This window comes from Molossus molossus, unplaced genomic scaffold, assembly GCF_014108415.1.
Source record: "Molossus molossus isolate mMolMol1 unplaced genomic scaffold, mMolMol1.p scaffold_m16_p_11, whole genome shotgun sequence".
Classification (NCBI taxonomy): Eukaryota; Metazoa; Chordata; class Mammalia; order Chiroptera; family Molossidae; genus Molossus; species Molossus molossus.
In genome coordinates, this window is record NW_023425346.1 from 98,009,732 (window position 1) to 98,026,474 (window position 16,743).

The 16,743-nt window shown below is 44.7% G+C and overlaps 1 protein-coding gene across 1 annotated transcript; it reads right to left on the reverse strand.

The window, feature by feature from the left end:
* Positions 1–5,107: 5,107 nt before the first annotated feature.
* On the reverse strand, positions 5,108–16,613 carry TM4SF20 (transmembrane 4 L six family member 20). Its single transcript, XM_036254820.1, has 4 exons — positions 16,431–16,613; positions 10,458–10,523; positions 7,341–7,492; positions 5,108–5,416 (listed from the first exon to the last, which is right to left on the reverse strand). The coding sequence occupies exons 1-4, from the start codon at positions 16,611–16,613 to the stop codon at positions 5,131–5,133; spliced, it is 687 nt and encodes a 228-aa protein (XP_036110713.1). The 3' UTR covers positions 5,108–5,130.
* Between the last annotated feature and the right edge of the window lie 130 nt (positions 16,614–16,743).

A 16,743-nucleotide genomic window follows, 5' to 3' on the forward strand; every position in this document is an offset into this window, starting at 1 on the left:
CCAGACCAGCTGCTCTGCCTCCTGCGTCTTCCTGCCGGCGCCGCCCACGTTCCCAGTGGCTGCTCGTTTGTAGTCCCCGCAGTGCGCTGCAGGGGGAACACTTCGAGTCGTGTGTGCCTTTCCCATCGTAGTATTAACCAATATACTCAATCTCAGAGCGAAGTGTACCAAGAAAGCGAGTCCTGGAAACCTTCAGTTCTGAAACTTTCCCCCCCTTTTTGGTTCAGAAACTGATAGGATTTTAGTGAGGCGTGGTATTCTCCGCACATACTCAGTGTCTTTCTGCCAAGGCAGTGAGTTTTGGGAAAGGCAGATGAGGGAAATTAGATACAGGTAGACTCAACATTCTAGTCTTGCTTCTCCCCATCCTTCCAAAAAAAAAAAAAAATACTTGGAGAAAGGAGTTTTCCTTTACTTCCTAGGGTTTATCATAAGTTTAATGACCTTCATTATTTTTTACACGTGAAAGCCTTCTGCCTTTTGTAATGTCCTGGTGATGTAATTGATCATAGTTTTATGTATATCCAGAGTAATTTCTGTGAGAGATCCAACTGAAAGCACAAAAATTATCAAAACAGTGGATAAAATGAGCACCTGTTTGGTTGGGCAGGCATTAGTGATGAAATGAAAGGCAGGAATTCTGGGAGATAAACACAAAAGCAGTATACTTTTCTTCCTGTTGACTTACCAAACACTGGAAGCTCAGAACTTTCTTAATGGCCGCGGAGGGGACAGGAAGTGAACTTCCACGCTGGGGCAGCACCAGGTCTGTGGGAGATGCCTGTGGGAAGCCAGGACCCCGCACGGCTGCGCCCTCAGGGAAAGGGTAAACGAGAACAAAGACACGTTCGCCTTGTCACAGGTCGAAAAGCGGAAGAGCCTGAATCTAACTCTAAAGCCCAGCTCTAGAAGGTGTTTGTCACTGTAAGAGACTGGTTTTGGAGTCGAGAGGAACAAATTCAGGCCTGGTCGGGACAGGCAAGAAATACTTCTTAGATATGAGCTCAACCTTGAAAAATACATAGGATTTCAACAAGCAGAGAATGAAAAGAGTCCAGGTGCAGGGAACAGCGGGAGCAAAGGACACAGACGGGCCAGTCATGGTGGCCAACTGAACACACTCAGTATCCCAACTAAGTCTCGCGAGTGTCGCACTGCTCGGACCTGGACTGGAAGGCTTGCTATTGTCCGGCTCCTAGGATGCTTGTTAAAGCATTTGCACCTCGAGGGATCATTTTATACAAGTAGCCAGTTTTCAGAAGCTCTTTTCTGCGTGGATGTCTGTTTTGTGGCTTCTTATTTATTTATTTATTTATTTTGCAATGCATTTTATTTTTTTAATTAATTTATTTTTTATTAATTAATTTTTGTTACAGATGTTTTTCCTTTTCCCCCCACTGATTCCCCCCTCCCCCCTCCCTGCCCTTTCCCCAGTTTGTTGTCCATGTCCACTGTTCATGCATACATGCATATAAATTCTGTGGTTTATCTCTTCCCCACCACCCCCCTATTTAGGGGATTGTCAGTCTGTATCCCACTTCCGCGTCTCTGGGACTACCCCCTTCCTCAGACTGTTATGTTCATTATATTCCACAAATAAGTGAGATCATATGAAACTTGTCTTTCTCTGTTTGGCTTGTTTCACTTAGGATGATACTTTCCAGGTCCCTCCATGTCTCAAAGGACAAGAGGTCTTTCTTACAGCTGCGTAGTACTTCATTGTGTATATGTACCACAGCTTTTTTATCCATTCGTCTACTGATGGACACTTGGGCTGTTTCCAGATCTTAGCTATTGTAAATAGTGCTGCTACAAACATGGGGGTACATGTATTCTTTCTGGTTGGTGTTTCAGGCTTCTTAGGGTATATTCCTAGAAGTGGGATCACTGGGTCAAATGGAAGTTCAATTTTTAATTTTTTGAGGTAGCACCATATTGTTTTCCATAGCGGCTGCACCAGTCTGCATTCCCACCAGCAGTGTATTAGAGTCCCCTTTTCTCCACACCCTCGCCAACACTTGTTGTTTGATGATTAATTGATGGCAGCCATTCTGACAGGTGTGAGGTGATACCTCATTGTTGTTTTAATTTGCATCTCTCTGATGATTAGTGATGTTGAGCATTTCTTCATATGTCTCTTAGCCATTTGTATGTCCTGTTTAGAGAGGTGGCTATTCAGTTCCTCTGCCCATTTTTTAATTGGATTCTTTGTCTTCCTTTTGTGGTGTTATATGAGCACTGTATATGTATTGGAAATTAACCCCTTATCTGATATATCATTGGCAATGATGTTCTCCCATACAGTGGGTAGTCTTTCCGTTTTGATGATTGTATCTTTCGCTGTGCAGAAGCTTTTGAGTTTGATGTAGTCCCATGTGTTCATTTTCTCCTTTGTTTCTGTTGCCTTAGGTGATGTGTCAGTAAAAATTCTGCTGCGTATGATGTCTGAAATTTTGTTTGTTTTGTGGCTTCTTAACTGACATTGAAATTGAATTGTTTCCTCGGCCTCAGTTTCACTCACAATGTCCGTATTGCAGATGTTCTTTGACCCACGTCTGAGTAGACACTGAGTAGGCACAGCACTGACCTGCGTGCCTAAGTTACAGCAGACACGCCACACCCTGTTTTTAAGGACCTGACAGATCAATGGAGGAGGATGGGAATAAGGCTTATTAAAGGGTGATAAACTGTATTGAAGAAGAGCAACTTGAGATATAAGCTGAAAGATGGGGAGAGGGGAGAACATTTCACATGGTAGATATAGCAAAAAATACATGTGTAAAGATTCCAAAACAAGACGACATGGGATGGAAGTGAGAAATGAAAAACAGCTTTGGATTTGACTAAGGACACGTGTGTGTGGTGGGGGGTGTATATGCAAAGACTGCAGGTCTCCAAAAGGTCCCTAACCACGGGTGGCCAATAGCTCTTAGGGATTTAATTCCTGTCAGCAGTTTCCACCGGGATGGAAATGACCAGGAAGTAACTTACCAGCTGTTTCAGCTGATTGTGCTACTGGGAGCCAGCCTGTCCGGTGTCCTCTGAAATGGGAGGCTTATGTCTCCTCGGTCTCTTCACGACCCTGCAGAGAACTGGGCCATCCGTGGTGAGGCGAAGATGGTGTGTACCGTCACTGGCCCTTGTATTCAATTGCGTGCAGCAAGCTGTCATGTTATTTCACCTGTGTTTTAATTGTATGGCTGTAAGCAGTCTGGCATTCATTTAATAAGCATCAAGTCTTCACGGAAAGCTAAGTCCTAAAGTAGGATTCACGAACTCGTTCGTCAGAATATTTCTAGTGACCCTACTGTGTGTCCGGCACTGTGCTTGGTACTGAGTATGCCAGCAGTGAGCACAGGGAACACGTCCCTGCACCCGTGGCGCTTGCGGTCTTGGGGGAGAGGCACTGTCAGAAGCGAGCGCACAGAGACCGCCATCCCTGAGGTGACGGCACTGTCAACGGAAGCAGGCTGGAGCAGAGAAGAAAGGGGCACCTGCCTGGCGTTGGGCAGTGAGGGGAGGCCTCTCAGAAGAAGGGGGGTGTGTGCTGAAGTCTGAGGGACAAAGAGGACATAGCCAGAGATTAGACTGGTGGGGCGGGGGCCAGGGCAGGGGCAGGCCTTGCCGACCTGAAGCAGGAAGGGACTGATGAATGAATGGATGAGAAGCCTTAGCTGGTCCCTGTTCTCTTATAGTGATGGACAAACAAAAACATGTGCTGCTTTGTGACAGGTGTGGTAGTGGTGGTTTGGGTAAGTGCTAACTTAATTTATTGGAGTCATGTACGCGGGGAAGGCTTTGCCAATTGGGTAGGAGCTATTTCGGTTCAACCTTAAGGATAAATAGGGGTTTCCAGGAGCATGAGAAGGTCTTCATTCAGCAAAGGGGTTCAAGGGAAAAAGGCCTGTTCTTGATGGTACTAATTTTGGGGAGAAGCTACAATATAAGTATTATAAGTTATTTCTAGAACCTGAAGTCCAGTGAGCATAAATAATTGAAATAAAATGCAGGAATGGTCACATTTAGAAAATTAATAGATTTTTAGTCTGTTTTATAACACTTTAATATGGTAAATACACTGTTGTTATTATCCTGTCTTTTAAAGATTGTCATATATAGAAAACCTTTTGAAAGACTGAATTTTTTTAGGTATTTATAGGTTTTGTAGAAAATGCAAACACAGGAAAACAGAAAAGTATAATGACTCACTACATACCTGTCACCTATATATTTCTCCATTGCTTTTACTTTTGGCTGAAGTATTTAAAAAACATGACATTTTCTCCCAAACACCTAGAAATCTGCATTTCTAAAAAATAAGGACATTTTCCTGTATAACCATAAAACCATTGTCAGCCATAAAAATTCACAATAAGTCCTTGATATAACCCAAACCAATACTTGTCCAAGTTTCCCTGGTTATTCCCAACAAGGTCCACATAATACCTTTAGTTGAATCTCATCTCTTTGTTCTAAATATAGAACAGTTCCCTCTACACATTCCGCTTTTTATTTCTCCTGTCCATTTTCTTGTTGAAAGCAGAAGGCTATTGACCATTCAGTGTCCTACCTTTAGAATTTGAATATATCCCTTTCCCTGGGTCTCCTGTAAGCTAGGAATTCAGTCTAGAAACTTAATTACATTCAGGTTAGAGATTGATTATTTTTTCTTCAAATGTAAAGAAATACAAGCAAGGAAAAGGTCCCTTACTTTTACTTCCAGGATAGCATCTGTTCCTTCGTCTTCCCCCCCTACATAACCCATTCCCTTTCCTCTCCCTCCCTCTCTGCACACCAGAAGATAGAATTAGAAAATTCAAGTAGTACAGAGAGATACGAAACACACTGAAAGCTTCTCTTCGCTGCTCCCCATGTCAACTACTGATGATTTTTACTTTTTTGTATGAAAGCAATGTGCATTTACCGGCATGCTTTATTTTATATGTGAAAGACTGATTTTTTTTAATCACCTTCTAGGTGACTTTAAAAACAACCTTCTAGACTAAAAGGATGAATACAGCTTTCTAGATAATGTTCTGTCATTGAACTTCTAACTTCTAAAAGAGTGTCTTTTAAATGCAATTCTCAGATGATTCAAGCTGCTAATATTTCCATTTTGTTACCATTAAATTACACAATTCGATTTCTTCGCTTGGAGACTCCACAAAGACAGCCCAGGAAACCGATGATTATCTGACTGACCCCAAACAGGAGCTCAAGAAGCCCCACAACCAGCAGGCCTGAAAACACCAGGAAATGGATAGTCTTGTGCTTCGTTTCCTTATCCCTGAAGCGCAGGCCGTAGGTGTTCCTGCCATTGGCCGTGGCATTGTTCACGGTGGGAGGACTCAAGCTACTGGGAAGCACGCAAGACTCATTGGAGAACCACTGTAGATTGAAGGATTGGTTTTCAATCCTTCCAGAGAAAAGAAAGAAAAGACAAGATATTCAGGAATTTTACTGACCATCAAAAGAATGCAACATTGTGTCCAGAAAAGGGTAAGTATAGTAAAACAAACTACTTTGGAAATACTGTGCCCAGAAATTATAGCAAGCACGTGTCTACATACTCTAACAGGTTGAAACATTTTGTTCCTTCTACATCCCATCATTCAACAAACTTTTTCTATGTCAACAATGGTTGAATATCAACAACTGCGTGTGATTCTGCCTCTTCGTGCAGCCATTCTTCTACTAGCCAAGGATATGAAAATAAAGGTGCCCCCCGCCCCTTGAAGGAGCTCGATTCTTAGCGCAAAACCACAGTGGTATCTGCCCTTAAACCAGAGGTCCAGTTTTTACTCAGAAAAGACATGTTAAATAGTATGTCTGATTACACCTGAAACCTATATAATTTTATTAACCAATGTCACCCCAATAAGTTCGATGAAAACAAAAGTAATATGTCTGGTTAAAGTGATTTGTGACTGCAGTAACAAGGTATGGAATAGGAGAAACTTTTTGCCCTAACACGTCTATCCTGAGATGATTTTTCTCTGGCTTAACTACGGGGTAGGACTAAGTGATCTTAGAGAGTTTGCATTTTGGGGTACCAGCAACTGCGCTTCAACCTGGGAAAAGAAGTGTTTGAGCACCTGGAATGAGGGTGCTTCTTGCTGTCTGCAGCAAGCCCAGGATCACTGTTCTGTACCTGCCCACCCTCCAACTCTATCACCCCAACTAGAGCGGGAACCCCTTGACTTTGTCACCTCCAGAGCCTAGCCTGATACCTGGTGAGTTGTCATCTGCTAAGGACTGGACGTGTAGAGCACGTCTAATTTTATACTTTAGATCTGTTAGTAAAGGGAATGTTTTTGGATTTTAATTTATAACAACCATGGTATGAAATTGTTGAGAGATTTTTCTTTTTTTTTAATGTAGCAAGATAAAAGGAGGGGAAGTTTTTCTTTAACTGCAAAAGTGAAGTCTGGCTGTTTTCCAACCTGAGCAATGTAGAGGAAACCAAGGAATTCGATCGTTCTTTTCTTCCGGTTGTGCAAATTGTGCCCAGGTGCAGGCACAGAGCCATCTTACCGGACTGGGAGGACCCGTTTCCTTGTAACTCTTCCATTTCATTTAAGTTATAAATGACTTAAATGTTTAATTCATTCCTATCCCTACATCTGTAGCATGTCCACACGACTCCATGGGCTGCTTGGTTTCTTTTAGGGCTTATAAGTAAGGCTCTAGATTTTATTTTTTTCCTTTTTTTTTTTTTATCCTCACCCGGGGACATTTTGTTGTTGTTGTTCAGCTAGAGTGGGAGGGAGAGAGAGAGAGAGAAACATCGACGTGAAAGGGACACATCGAGTGGCTGCCACCTGCACGACCGACCAGGGCCGGGGACAAACTGCAACCGAGGTACGTGCCCTTAGCGGGAACTGAACTCGGGTCTCTGGACCTCAGGCCGACGCTCTAACCACTGAGCAACTGGCCAGGGCCCTATTTTTTTTTTTTTAAGTATACAGGTAATCTGTGCTTAGGGCTTGCACATTTAATTAGTTCAGGAGTGTAGAAAGCCATTGCTTCCCCGGGACTTCCTCCATTACCATCCTCCAAGGGTGCAACGTACGTTTCTGGTGTGTATTTCCAAACAATTGTAAGTCAAGGATAAGCCATCTGAATCCATTACTCCTTTTAGACAAGACCACACCCAAAGCATTCTGAATGTAGTGATTCCTCCTTTTTTTTTATAAGCTTCTGCCGGTTGGAATTAATGTGCTAAATCCCTAAGAATCTGTCCCAATAGTTTCATCAAAGAAGAACAGGGCACAGTATGAACACCGCACTATTCTAACTAGCTGCTGTGTAAGACAACCAACGCAGGTCAGGTCACTCACCTTAATTTGTCAAATGCAAATTCACAACTGGAATTCCTGTTGCCTGGAGAGTTACAGATGATAGGGCCTTGCAAGAGGGCCTGCGCAGACACCGCCATGCAGTACATGGCACCAAGGACTGTGATTACATTCAGAAGCGATGAGAGGAACATCTGAAAAATGAAGCCGTGCATTTGCACATGTTATTTATTGTTCATGGTCTGTTCCATGTTTCAGCATCACACGCAGTCTTGGCTGTGGCCCTTCTCCAGTGGCCTTCAGCCCTAGATCTTAAGAGCACAGCTTGATCAGGTGTGAATTGTAAAAATCAGAGGGTAAAGTCTGCCATTTGATTTGACTCACGAAGAGAGTACAGTATTGGTCTTGCCACGTTTTCTGAAAAGACTGAACCTTGTCCATTTCAACTGAACACGGAGCTCTGGTGCCTCCTTTCTGTTCTGTGTACTTCGTAGCACCTAGGCTAGATCTTAACCACCCATACTGTGATGTCTGCTCTCTTGACTCCTAAATCTTTAGCCTGGATTCGGCCTTGATTTTATAAGTGGCCAGGGGTCAGCGTTTTGCGGTGGTTGGTCAATAGCCAGTGTTAGAGCAGGTCGCAGGACTGCTGCCAGACGTTGCCAAGGGTCTGCTTCAGCGGGCGGGGCAGGTGCATCCGGACCCTCCCGATGGTGACGCGGCACCACCACTGCCAGGGGGAAGGATTGGAAGCCTCTCGGCACCTTTCATTTTGTGAATCAGTCAGAAAAAAGGCGTGAGATTTGGCAATAGGAAGTGTTATGGCCCAAGTGCAAGTTGGTGTATATGTGTGTTTTCCAAAAAGAAGCCCTGTGTGGTTCCAGTGGAGTGTTTTATTAGTCAGTGTTAAGTACAACTAGAGTGACTGCAGAAGTGAAGGAGAACTCTCCCCTTAGCCTGGTGATATTGCAGCTCCTGGAGGGTCCACATGCTGTATTTCTCATTCCTGCCTTTAATGAGCAGACAGAGTAAGTGGCTTCTTATATGGTGTGTGTTGAGGGGCCTTGGGCTTTACTGTCCTTTCAGGAACCCCAAGAGATGGACACTTGTTATTCCCACCTTCTGGATGAGAAAACTGCAGTTTGTGGAGGTTGATCAGGTGTCCGGCCCTCACAGCCGGTGAACACTGGTGGTCAGGGTCTAGGCACTAGCCTACAGTGCTCCCAGCCCAAAGCCCAGAATGATGGATCTGCAGTGTGATCCAAACCCTGATTCTCCTGCACTACTGTGGCCTGTGCAAGTTACTTTAATTTGCTCATCAAGAAGTGCCACTGTGTTTATACTGCATTTGGGTCATCTCTTGTTTTTGACTTCTCATCACTACGGAAGCCTGGCTTTAGACGTGATTCCAAGATCTGCATTTCCCCTAGAGTTGGAGTTCATTTAAGTGACTCAGCAAAACCAAAGTGTGCAGAGACAAAATCGAGACGTGGACGAAAGGAAGGGATTAAAGTAGGGGAAATAGTGGGAACAGTTAAAATAGGGGGCACATCTTGGTGACCACCTCTTCCCCTCTCTCCCAAGATCTAGCCTGTACCATGACTGTGATGCTTTGGTCTTCACACAGTGGGTGAGAAAAGTGGCAAAAACTCTGTTTCACCTAATCCGTATAAACTGGCGATTTAACAGCCAGCACCTGGTTAGCAGAGCCTGGGCAGTATCACACACTGCCCCCACTCAGCCAGCGGCTCAAACCTGCCTGCAAAAGTGGTTATTCTCAACTCACTGCCCTCAAGGGAGAGAGAGAAATGATCATTGAAAAGATGAGAATTTGTCAGGAAAGAATCTGCAGGGGATGGAGAGAGATTCTTCCTGGAAATGTGATTTGAGAGAAAAATCTAAGGATTCTGACATTTTTAAGTCTGGAAATTCAGAAATATCTCAGGATGTCTTTCTCAAGAATGGCGTGAGCACAGCGTAGAGGTAATGCCAAGTCAAACTCCAGACGGCGACTGTTTAAAAAGAAAAGTGCAGGGAGGGAAAATTGAAAACTACGATTTATTGATGACCTACAATGGGTCAGGAACAAAGATGGACTATAAATAACTAGGAAAGTAATTATAATCCTGGGGAGATATTAAATGACAGGAAAAGGTAATTTTAAAAAATATAAATGTGAAATATGGATCTAAACCTGTACTTCTTTAAAGAGTGGTTCTCGTCGCTGGGAGCAATCAGAATCACCTGGGGTGTTTTTGAAAAATACCGACGACGAATCTCGGAGGGGTGGTGGGGAGGGGGCGGGGGGCACAAGGCATTGCTTTTTTAAGATCTTCCCAGGTGATTCTAATGTTCCCATCAGGCTGAGAACCATTGTTTTCAAACCTCAAGCTCAGCCAGGAACTGACTGTGACTGCTTCTCCATTGGTCTCCCCCTTCCTTGGAGAATTATTCGAGCCCTCACACAGTGTTATTGGTAACAGTGTTATTGATAACAGTGTTCGTGGCATCAGTAGAGCAGAGATTGTGGATCTGAGAGTCTGACAGATTGAGATAAAAATCCCCTTACTGGCTTTGCTATACTGCCAACTATTTGCTTTCTCTGCGCATCAATTTCTCGGTCAATAAAACAGATTCTATTTCCCACTTGAGAGAATTAAATAAGAACACATTGAATGTGTTCTGAGCATAGCAACAGAAGGTTAATAAGTGGTTCTTTTCTCTTTTTTTACTTTTAACTTAAAATTGTATTCATAGTAGGTATGTACTAAATGTATAAAAAAAAAAACTAGTGTCTTCTTTAACTAAAGAAGCGCAATCATCATTCCGAGCCTAGCAAACCAATCTTTCACGTGCATGAGAGAGCTGAGGATACAGTTTCCTTAAGAAGTTTGTACACAGCCCAAAAGTGACAAGCATTTTGTTACTGTGAAACTGGTCGCAGCTCTGAGTGTGATTTCTGAAGCTCCTTTCTTTGCCAACCTTTAGATGGGTGAACGGGAGACGGAGGAGAGAGAGGTCTGGGGCTGGCTCCAACTTCATTATCGTATAACCGTCCTGTTAGGACAATCCTAAGCCCGGTCCTGTCCCTGGAGCCGCACAGTGCTCTGGAGCCACGGGGGACCTGCGCACGGGGGACTGCCCCAGCCGCGTACTCACTCCGGTTTTGTTGTTGAAGCATGCTCTCTTCCTCGCCGCCAAGGACGCTGCGGTTGCTGGAACCACCTGGAAATCAGCAACAGGGAAGATGAGTCTCATTACTTCTCCTCAGGTGCGAAAGCAGTAATCTCTGCCTTCTGTTTACCAGCAGTTGTGGGACCTCGAGGCTCAGGAGGTGGAGAAGGAAACCTGGCCAAGTCCTTGGTGTTGTGATCCCCATTTCAACCCTAAAGATGGAAGGGCGGGCAGGGCTGTGGGGGATTTCAGGACAACACTTTCAATCTCTCCCATCTGCGGGACTTGACTCTGAGTCATCTTTAGAGAGATGTGGATTTTAAATCGAGTGAGTTATTTATTCATGAGTTTGAGAGGAATGTTTCTGAGAGAATTGGTTGCATCATCAAAATTCACTTTTTTTCCCCTTTTAGTTGCAATCATCTGCAACCACTCTCCAGGTTCCCCAAACTTGTCTGACTCTGGCAAGCATCCAGAAAGGGCGTGGCTGGATTTGTTTGACTGGCAGTTGGCAACTCCTTCCCCTCCTCCCGAACTTTCCTCTTGCCCCCAGGGTCCCCACTTAGCAGTTGGGAAATATTCCCAGTTCCACGTTCTCCTTTCTGCTCCTTCACCCCATGACGTGTCATGACCTTCCTGTACGCTGATGCTCAGAAACCCTGCACCGGCTGCACTGTGTGTCGAGAGAAGCGCAGCGCGAGGGAAGCTGTGACAAACAGCATCACCTTCGGACACGTTTACCTTTGCAGTCATCGCTAGTCAGCAGCTGTGGTGAAGTTTTGCATCACTGAGGAATGGACTGTAAATTACTTCCTTCCACTAAGACATTATAGCCATGAGGTGCTTTGATTTCTGCCACTCAGCCCAGCTGCCTGTGAGCAGTTCTGTCTGTCCCTCCACCCTTGTTTTCTAACATTGTATCGAGTCCCCACATTGTGTAGAGTTCCCGCGACATGCCAGGCGCTGTTCTGGGTGCTGGACACGGTGCAGTTCATTCCAGCCTCCACCATCCAGCGAGGGAGGGCTCTTCGCACCCTCCTTGTACGTGGAGGAAACAGGCACAGAGAGGGGCTAACTTCTCGAAGAAAGCGGAGGAGTTTGGATTCCAAGCTGAGCAAAGCCCAGACTCCCCGCTGGCCAATCTCGCAGCTCTGTCTTCCCTCCTAGAGCACGTTTATGCTCCTCTCCCCCCACCACCCTGGCTCACCTCACTGCCCTCCACCCTTCCCCAGCTTCTTTGCCCGAGACCGGATCTGCCTTTGTGCTGTCAGAGCAGGTCCAACACCGACCGCCTCCCAAGGCAGCGTTCTGACAACCTGCACCCGCTCTGCCCTGTGCCGACCGCACGCGCTTCTGCAGAACACCGTGGTTGTGAGACTGCTTCCACTCTGCCCTGAGTTCAACACCTTTGTCACGCAAAGGTCACATGCATGTATGGCAGCTCTTCTGGGGTGGAGCTGAGCGCCCAGGAGGAAAGGGAGGAAAATTTAGCTCCGGAATAGCTTGTCAGTGTTTATGGACTAGCCTCTTTTGTTGTTCTCACAAGCTGTACTGCCTCCTGAGCTTGAGGAGCAAGTCACTGCGCACGAACCTGCACACTGGGGCCCACCACTGACGCGTCGTGGACAAAGTCTTACTAGAACACAGCCATGCCCCCTCTCGGGGAGTAGCGTGGCTGCTCTCCCACACCAACAGGACGGTTGGGAAGATGTGAAAGACTGGTTCCCAGCGCCTAACATATTCACGATCTGATTCTTTACAGAAAAAAATGTGTCGATCGCTGATTTCTAACATTAATAAAGCTGGTAGAAGAAAGTTAGGGCAATATTAAATTATAGCTTAAATGGATCAATCATCCCATTTTACTTATTGATGTAAATAGACCTCTGCTGGCTTTCTTCAGGATTAATTTATTTCAGAGATGCTAAACACTTACTCTTACAAGGTAACAATAAGTTATGTGAACCTCCTCCCAACTGACCTCATGGCATGTTGACAGGCCTCTATTACATCATAGTTTCTTGACGATTTTGCCCATTCAGAGCCTAGAAATAGGAGGGGCCCTTTAAAGGGCGATATTAAAATGGAGAAGGTGTGCAGTGTGTGACTGAGCTACAAATCTTCCCGGCAGTCTGTTAACATGCGTAACTGTGAGAATACTCTTTTTCTTTCATTCCTAAGCACGTCTGAATGCAGAAGAGTCGTGAAACTGACCGTCTAGCTGGTCGTATGTTTGTATGAAGAAGTGGCGGTGTTCCTTCTTCCCTACAAGGCCCATCCTTGCATGCAGTTGTTGGAGTAAAGTGCATGACTGACACATGCAGGGCGGGAGAACTGTGGGCCACTGAACCCCACGACGAGGTCAGACCTTGGGGATCCTCTGAGTACCTGAGCATGAGAGCAGTCCAGGGCCATAGCTCCTCATAAATATAAAAACTGTGTTCTGCAAACGCTTGTGATACAAACACCCAACTTGTTTAACATCGAACAATTTCTTTCTAGGACTTTAAGAATTGATAAATTACCATTGTGTAATAAGTGAACTCAATAAATAAGCATGATTAAGATCAGGCTTACAATTAATCTTGTATCAAATGGCATTAACACAGGGGTGGGCAAAAGTAGACTTACAGTTGTGAGTACACAAAACAGTTTATTCTTGTAATATTATTCATTACTTATTGTATTATTTATTTGTATTACACCTATAACCCTACTTTTGCCCACCCCCTTATTTTTTTTAAATATTTTCTTTATTGATTTTAGAGAGAGAGGAAGGGACAGGGAGAGACAGATAGAAACATCGATGAGAGAGAACATCGATTGACCACCTCCTGCAGGCCCCCCACTGGGGATCGGGCCCACAACCTGGGCATGTGTCCTGACCGGGAATCGAACTGGCCACCTCTTAGTGCATGGGTCAACGCTCAACCACTGAGCCACACCAGCCGGGCTGTATTTTTTTTTAAGAAGAAACATTTTAAGCCTTTTTTTAGTGCTTAGAAAAATAATATCTATTGATTTTTTTTTTTCAGTTAGCATAAAATGGTCAAAGATAATTACAGAACACTCTTAGTCATGATTTCTAAAGATAAAAAGGTTCACCTCTGCTTTGGGTAAGTTATAAAAACATACAATGAGTGTATTTTATAAAGTAATCAATCATTAATTTGATAGTTGTTATTCACCACTTCCCACAAAAACAAACAAACAAACAACAAAAAAAACTGTTTCTGAAGCAATACAGGTTAAAATGTTAAAACAATTTTGGAAAGATTTCAAGAACTGTGGCCAAAGTGCTTATCACAGACAGCAATTTCTTCTTCCTTATGAACTTTTCTGTACATTTACAGGTCAGTATTTTGAACTATCAGTATTTTGAAAGATGTGGGAAGGACACAATTCCTTTTGAAACGGGTTTCTCCACTTTATGCATAGCTAGAGATATAGCTGTACCCAGTGACGAGAGATGTGGACCATCGGAGCCATACCCGAGCGCCAGGAAAAGACACCTGCGTCCTGAGCCCTCCCATCAGCCACCTGTTTGCTTGTGAACTTAGTCTAGAGTTTGAGGTTCAATCTACAAAGGGCCCATTGAACGCCTCAAAGAGTTATCTGATGCTTCGATGACATTCTACCACCCCGAGTAGTAGAGATAGGCTGGTGTAACACACCCTTAATATTTATGGAGGGCAATAAATTAAATTTAGTCACGGAACAAGGAAGTGCACGTTCTCTGAAACTGCCTCCCAGATTTATACCCCTTTCCATGCTTCAGTTTTCTGGTTGCTTCAGTTTATGGATTAAGTTAAGAACTGCACCTTCCCCTCTATCAGCCTGAAACGGGTGTTGTGGATTTTGGTGCCAATGCTGGTGGAAAACAGAACTTTGGAATCAGATAAATCTGGAATCGGGTTTCACAACTCCTGTGTGATCTTGTTAATACTCTTAAACGTTTGTTTGCTCATCTGTTGAAGTACAGTTGATAGTATCTGCTCCACCAGATTATTAGAGATTAAGTAAAATACCAGTGGAAAGCGTCAACCCAGCAATTGGCACTTAGCAGTGGTCTCTCTCTGTGTCTTCCTCGCTGTCTTCGTTCTGCTCTGAGCCCTGCTCCCAGGAGAATACTTGGGACGTATTGTGCCTTCATCACCTCAGGCTCCTTTAACGCTAGCAAGAGATTTTCTTTTATTGTGGTGGCATTTGTGGTATGGTCCATTTATATCGAAAGTGCCATGAGTTATTCTAAATGGATTGTTTTAGCACAGGAGCTTTTTGGAGCTTCATGGAAATCGCCCTTGTCGGTACGTCTCGGCCGGCGGCTGCGGGCGTCTGTCTCAGCCAATGCAAAGGCAGGTCACACTAGTGAAGCAGAGGAAGCCTCTAGAACAGCAGAACAGACGCGAGGGTTTGCAGTGGCGTCCCTGTGTTGGGCACGGAGCTTTCTCTCAGCCTGGATGAGAACCTTCGTGGCCACTTGAAGAAAGAGCCCCACAGCTTCCCAAAAGCTTTTCCTGTAAGTAGCTCTTTCTACCTAAAGCGGGGTGAATACATTGCTCGTGATGTTGAAGGAAGAAGAAACCATCAGCTTTGGGGGAGTGCTTCCTGGGGTGGCTTTTTAATGCCAGGGTGGCCTCAACCCCAGTCTGCCTGCCTAAGAACAAATATTCTCTAGAGTTTATGCATAACCGCCCAGGAGCATTTTCACATTAGTCTGGGGATAAAACCAGCAATGGTAACTGATCATCATTAACCTGTTAACCAGGGAATAACCAGGGAATTCCCTTTTCACTGTATGCAACGTTTGACGTATTTATACGTCCCGCTCGGTTAACAGATTAAGGATCAGGGATGCAGGTAGAAAACAGTGTCCAGGGTCTCATAACAGCTAGCTTTCATGTTGCAGCATCTCTACAGCACTCTGATAGAACGGTTATTGGACAGTCACACACATGTACACACATCCAAACAAAGGCTCGTTTCTCGGACACTGACCAGACCCCGTTGGATGGCACCCAAGTAGTAGAACAAACAAAAGCAAGCCCTTTGAATGCTGGATTTCCAGACTTCAGTAGCTACACCCCCACCTTATGAATACAGAAACAATAGCATAGGCTAAGGGACGTGCAGACTAATATATTGGAGACAGAACTAGAGCTGAGATTCTCTGCCAGGTCCAAAAACAATATTTATTCCTCTACACCAGTGGGTTTTACCAGGCTGCTGCATCACAATTCCCAGGAGAAGGCCTATGACCCTATTACAGGTGCCGCAGGTGAGTCCTGACCAAGCACACTGGGGAGTTCTGTGTTCCACTGCTCTGCGGCAGACGTCCGCAAAGATCGACCCGTGAATAACCAGCAAACTTGACATTCTCCAAGCACCGTGAGATCCTGGGCTGCACGGAAGATCTGAGTCAGGAAGTCATTGAGGTCAGAGAGCCAGGGTTTTGGGTCCCAAACCTCTTAGACCAACTCCCCGTGACACAGGCAATGCCAGGTTCATGCCGCACAATCATCATGCAGGATGCTCATCGTGCGTGGAATGTTTCCTCCCATTCCTACCGAGAGCTTCCCACACCTCCTGCGTTCCCTGTGAATACCTCGAGTGTGCGGCTGCCGAAGGAAACTTGAGCGCATTATTTCCAAAGGACCCCAACACTAACTATAAAGCTTGGAAGAGCAGCCCTGCATGTAAAGAAATGTGAAAGTAATAACCCAACCAACTTCTATCAATTTAATCTTTTTTTTTTGCCCAAGCTCCCTAGCCTGTACCACATATTTAATTTATTTACATTGTCATTTCTCACTCATCACCAGTGTAAATTAATAGCATACCACCAACTCCTCAGTGTATCTTAAGACACAGCACAGCTCACTGTAAGGCTGAAAGACGGTTTTTAGGAGCTAGATCAAACACACAAGGCTTTCTCCAAGTCAAATAAATGGTACTCACCATCAGACCTGCTCCTATAATTCCTGGGAACCACCACTCAAAGCAAGAGATGGGGTTTTGGAAAAATCGGCCTTCCTCAACCCTGTTGACAATTAGAGGTATTGCATTGAGCACGACTCCGAACAGAAGTAGAACCAACAGGCTGAATCCATTGCAGGATGTACACCCTTCGCAGCAGGTCATGGTCACCCCCTGGTTCAAGGAGAAGTGCAGTTCAAGTGGCTGTTTCTGTAGCACTGTCTTGCCTTTTATGCTGAGCCTCCTAACCGAGTTAAAGTTTAGCATTTATGAAAATTAATTTCAAGAATTGGAG

Excerpts from the sequence above, each read along its gene's own strand:
- TM4SF20 (XM_036254820.1), bottom strand. The coding sequence starts at position 16,613 with ATGACCTGCTGCGAAGGGTGTACATCCTGCAATGGATTCAGCCTGTTG. Across the intron at positions 10,524-16,430 it reads TTATAGGAGCAGGTCTGATG|GTGGTTCCAGCAACCGCAGC; the intron begins GTGAGTACCATT and ends GCTGATTTCCAG. Across the intron at positions 7,493-10,457 it reads GCTTCAACAACAAAACCGGA|ATGTTCCTCTCATCGCTTCT; the intron begins GTGAGTACGCGG and ends TTCATTTTTCAG.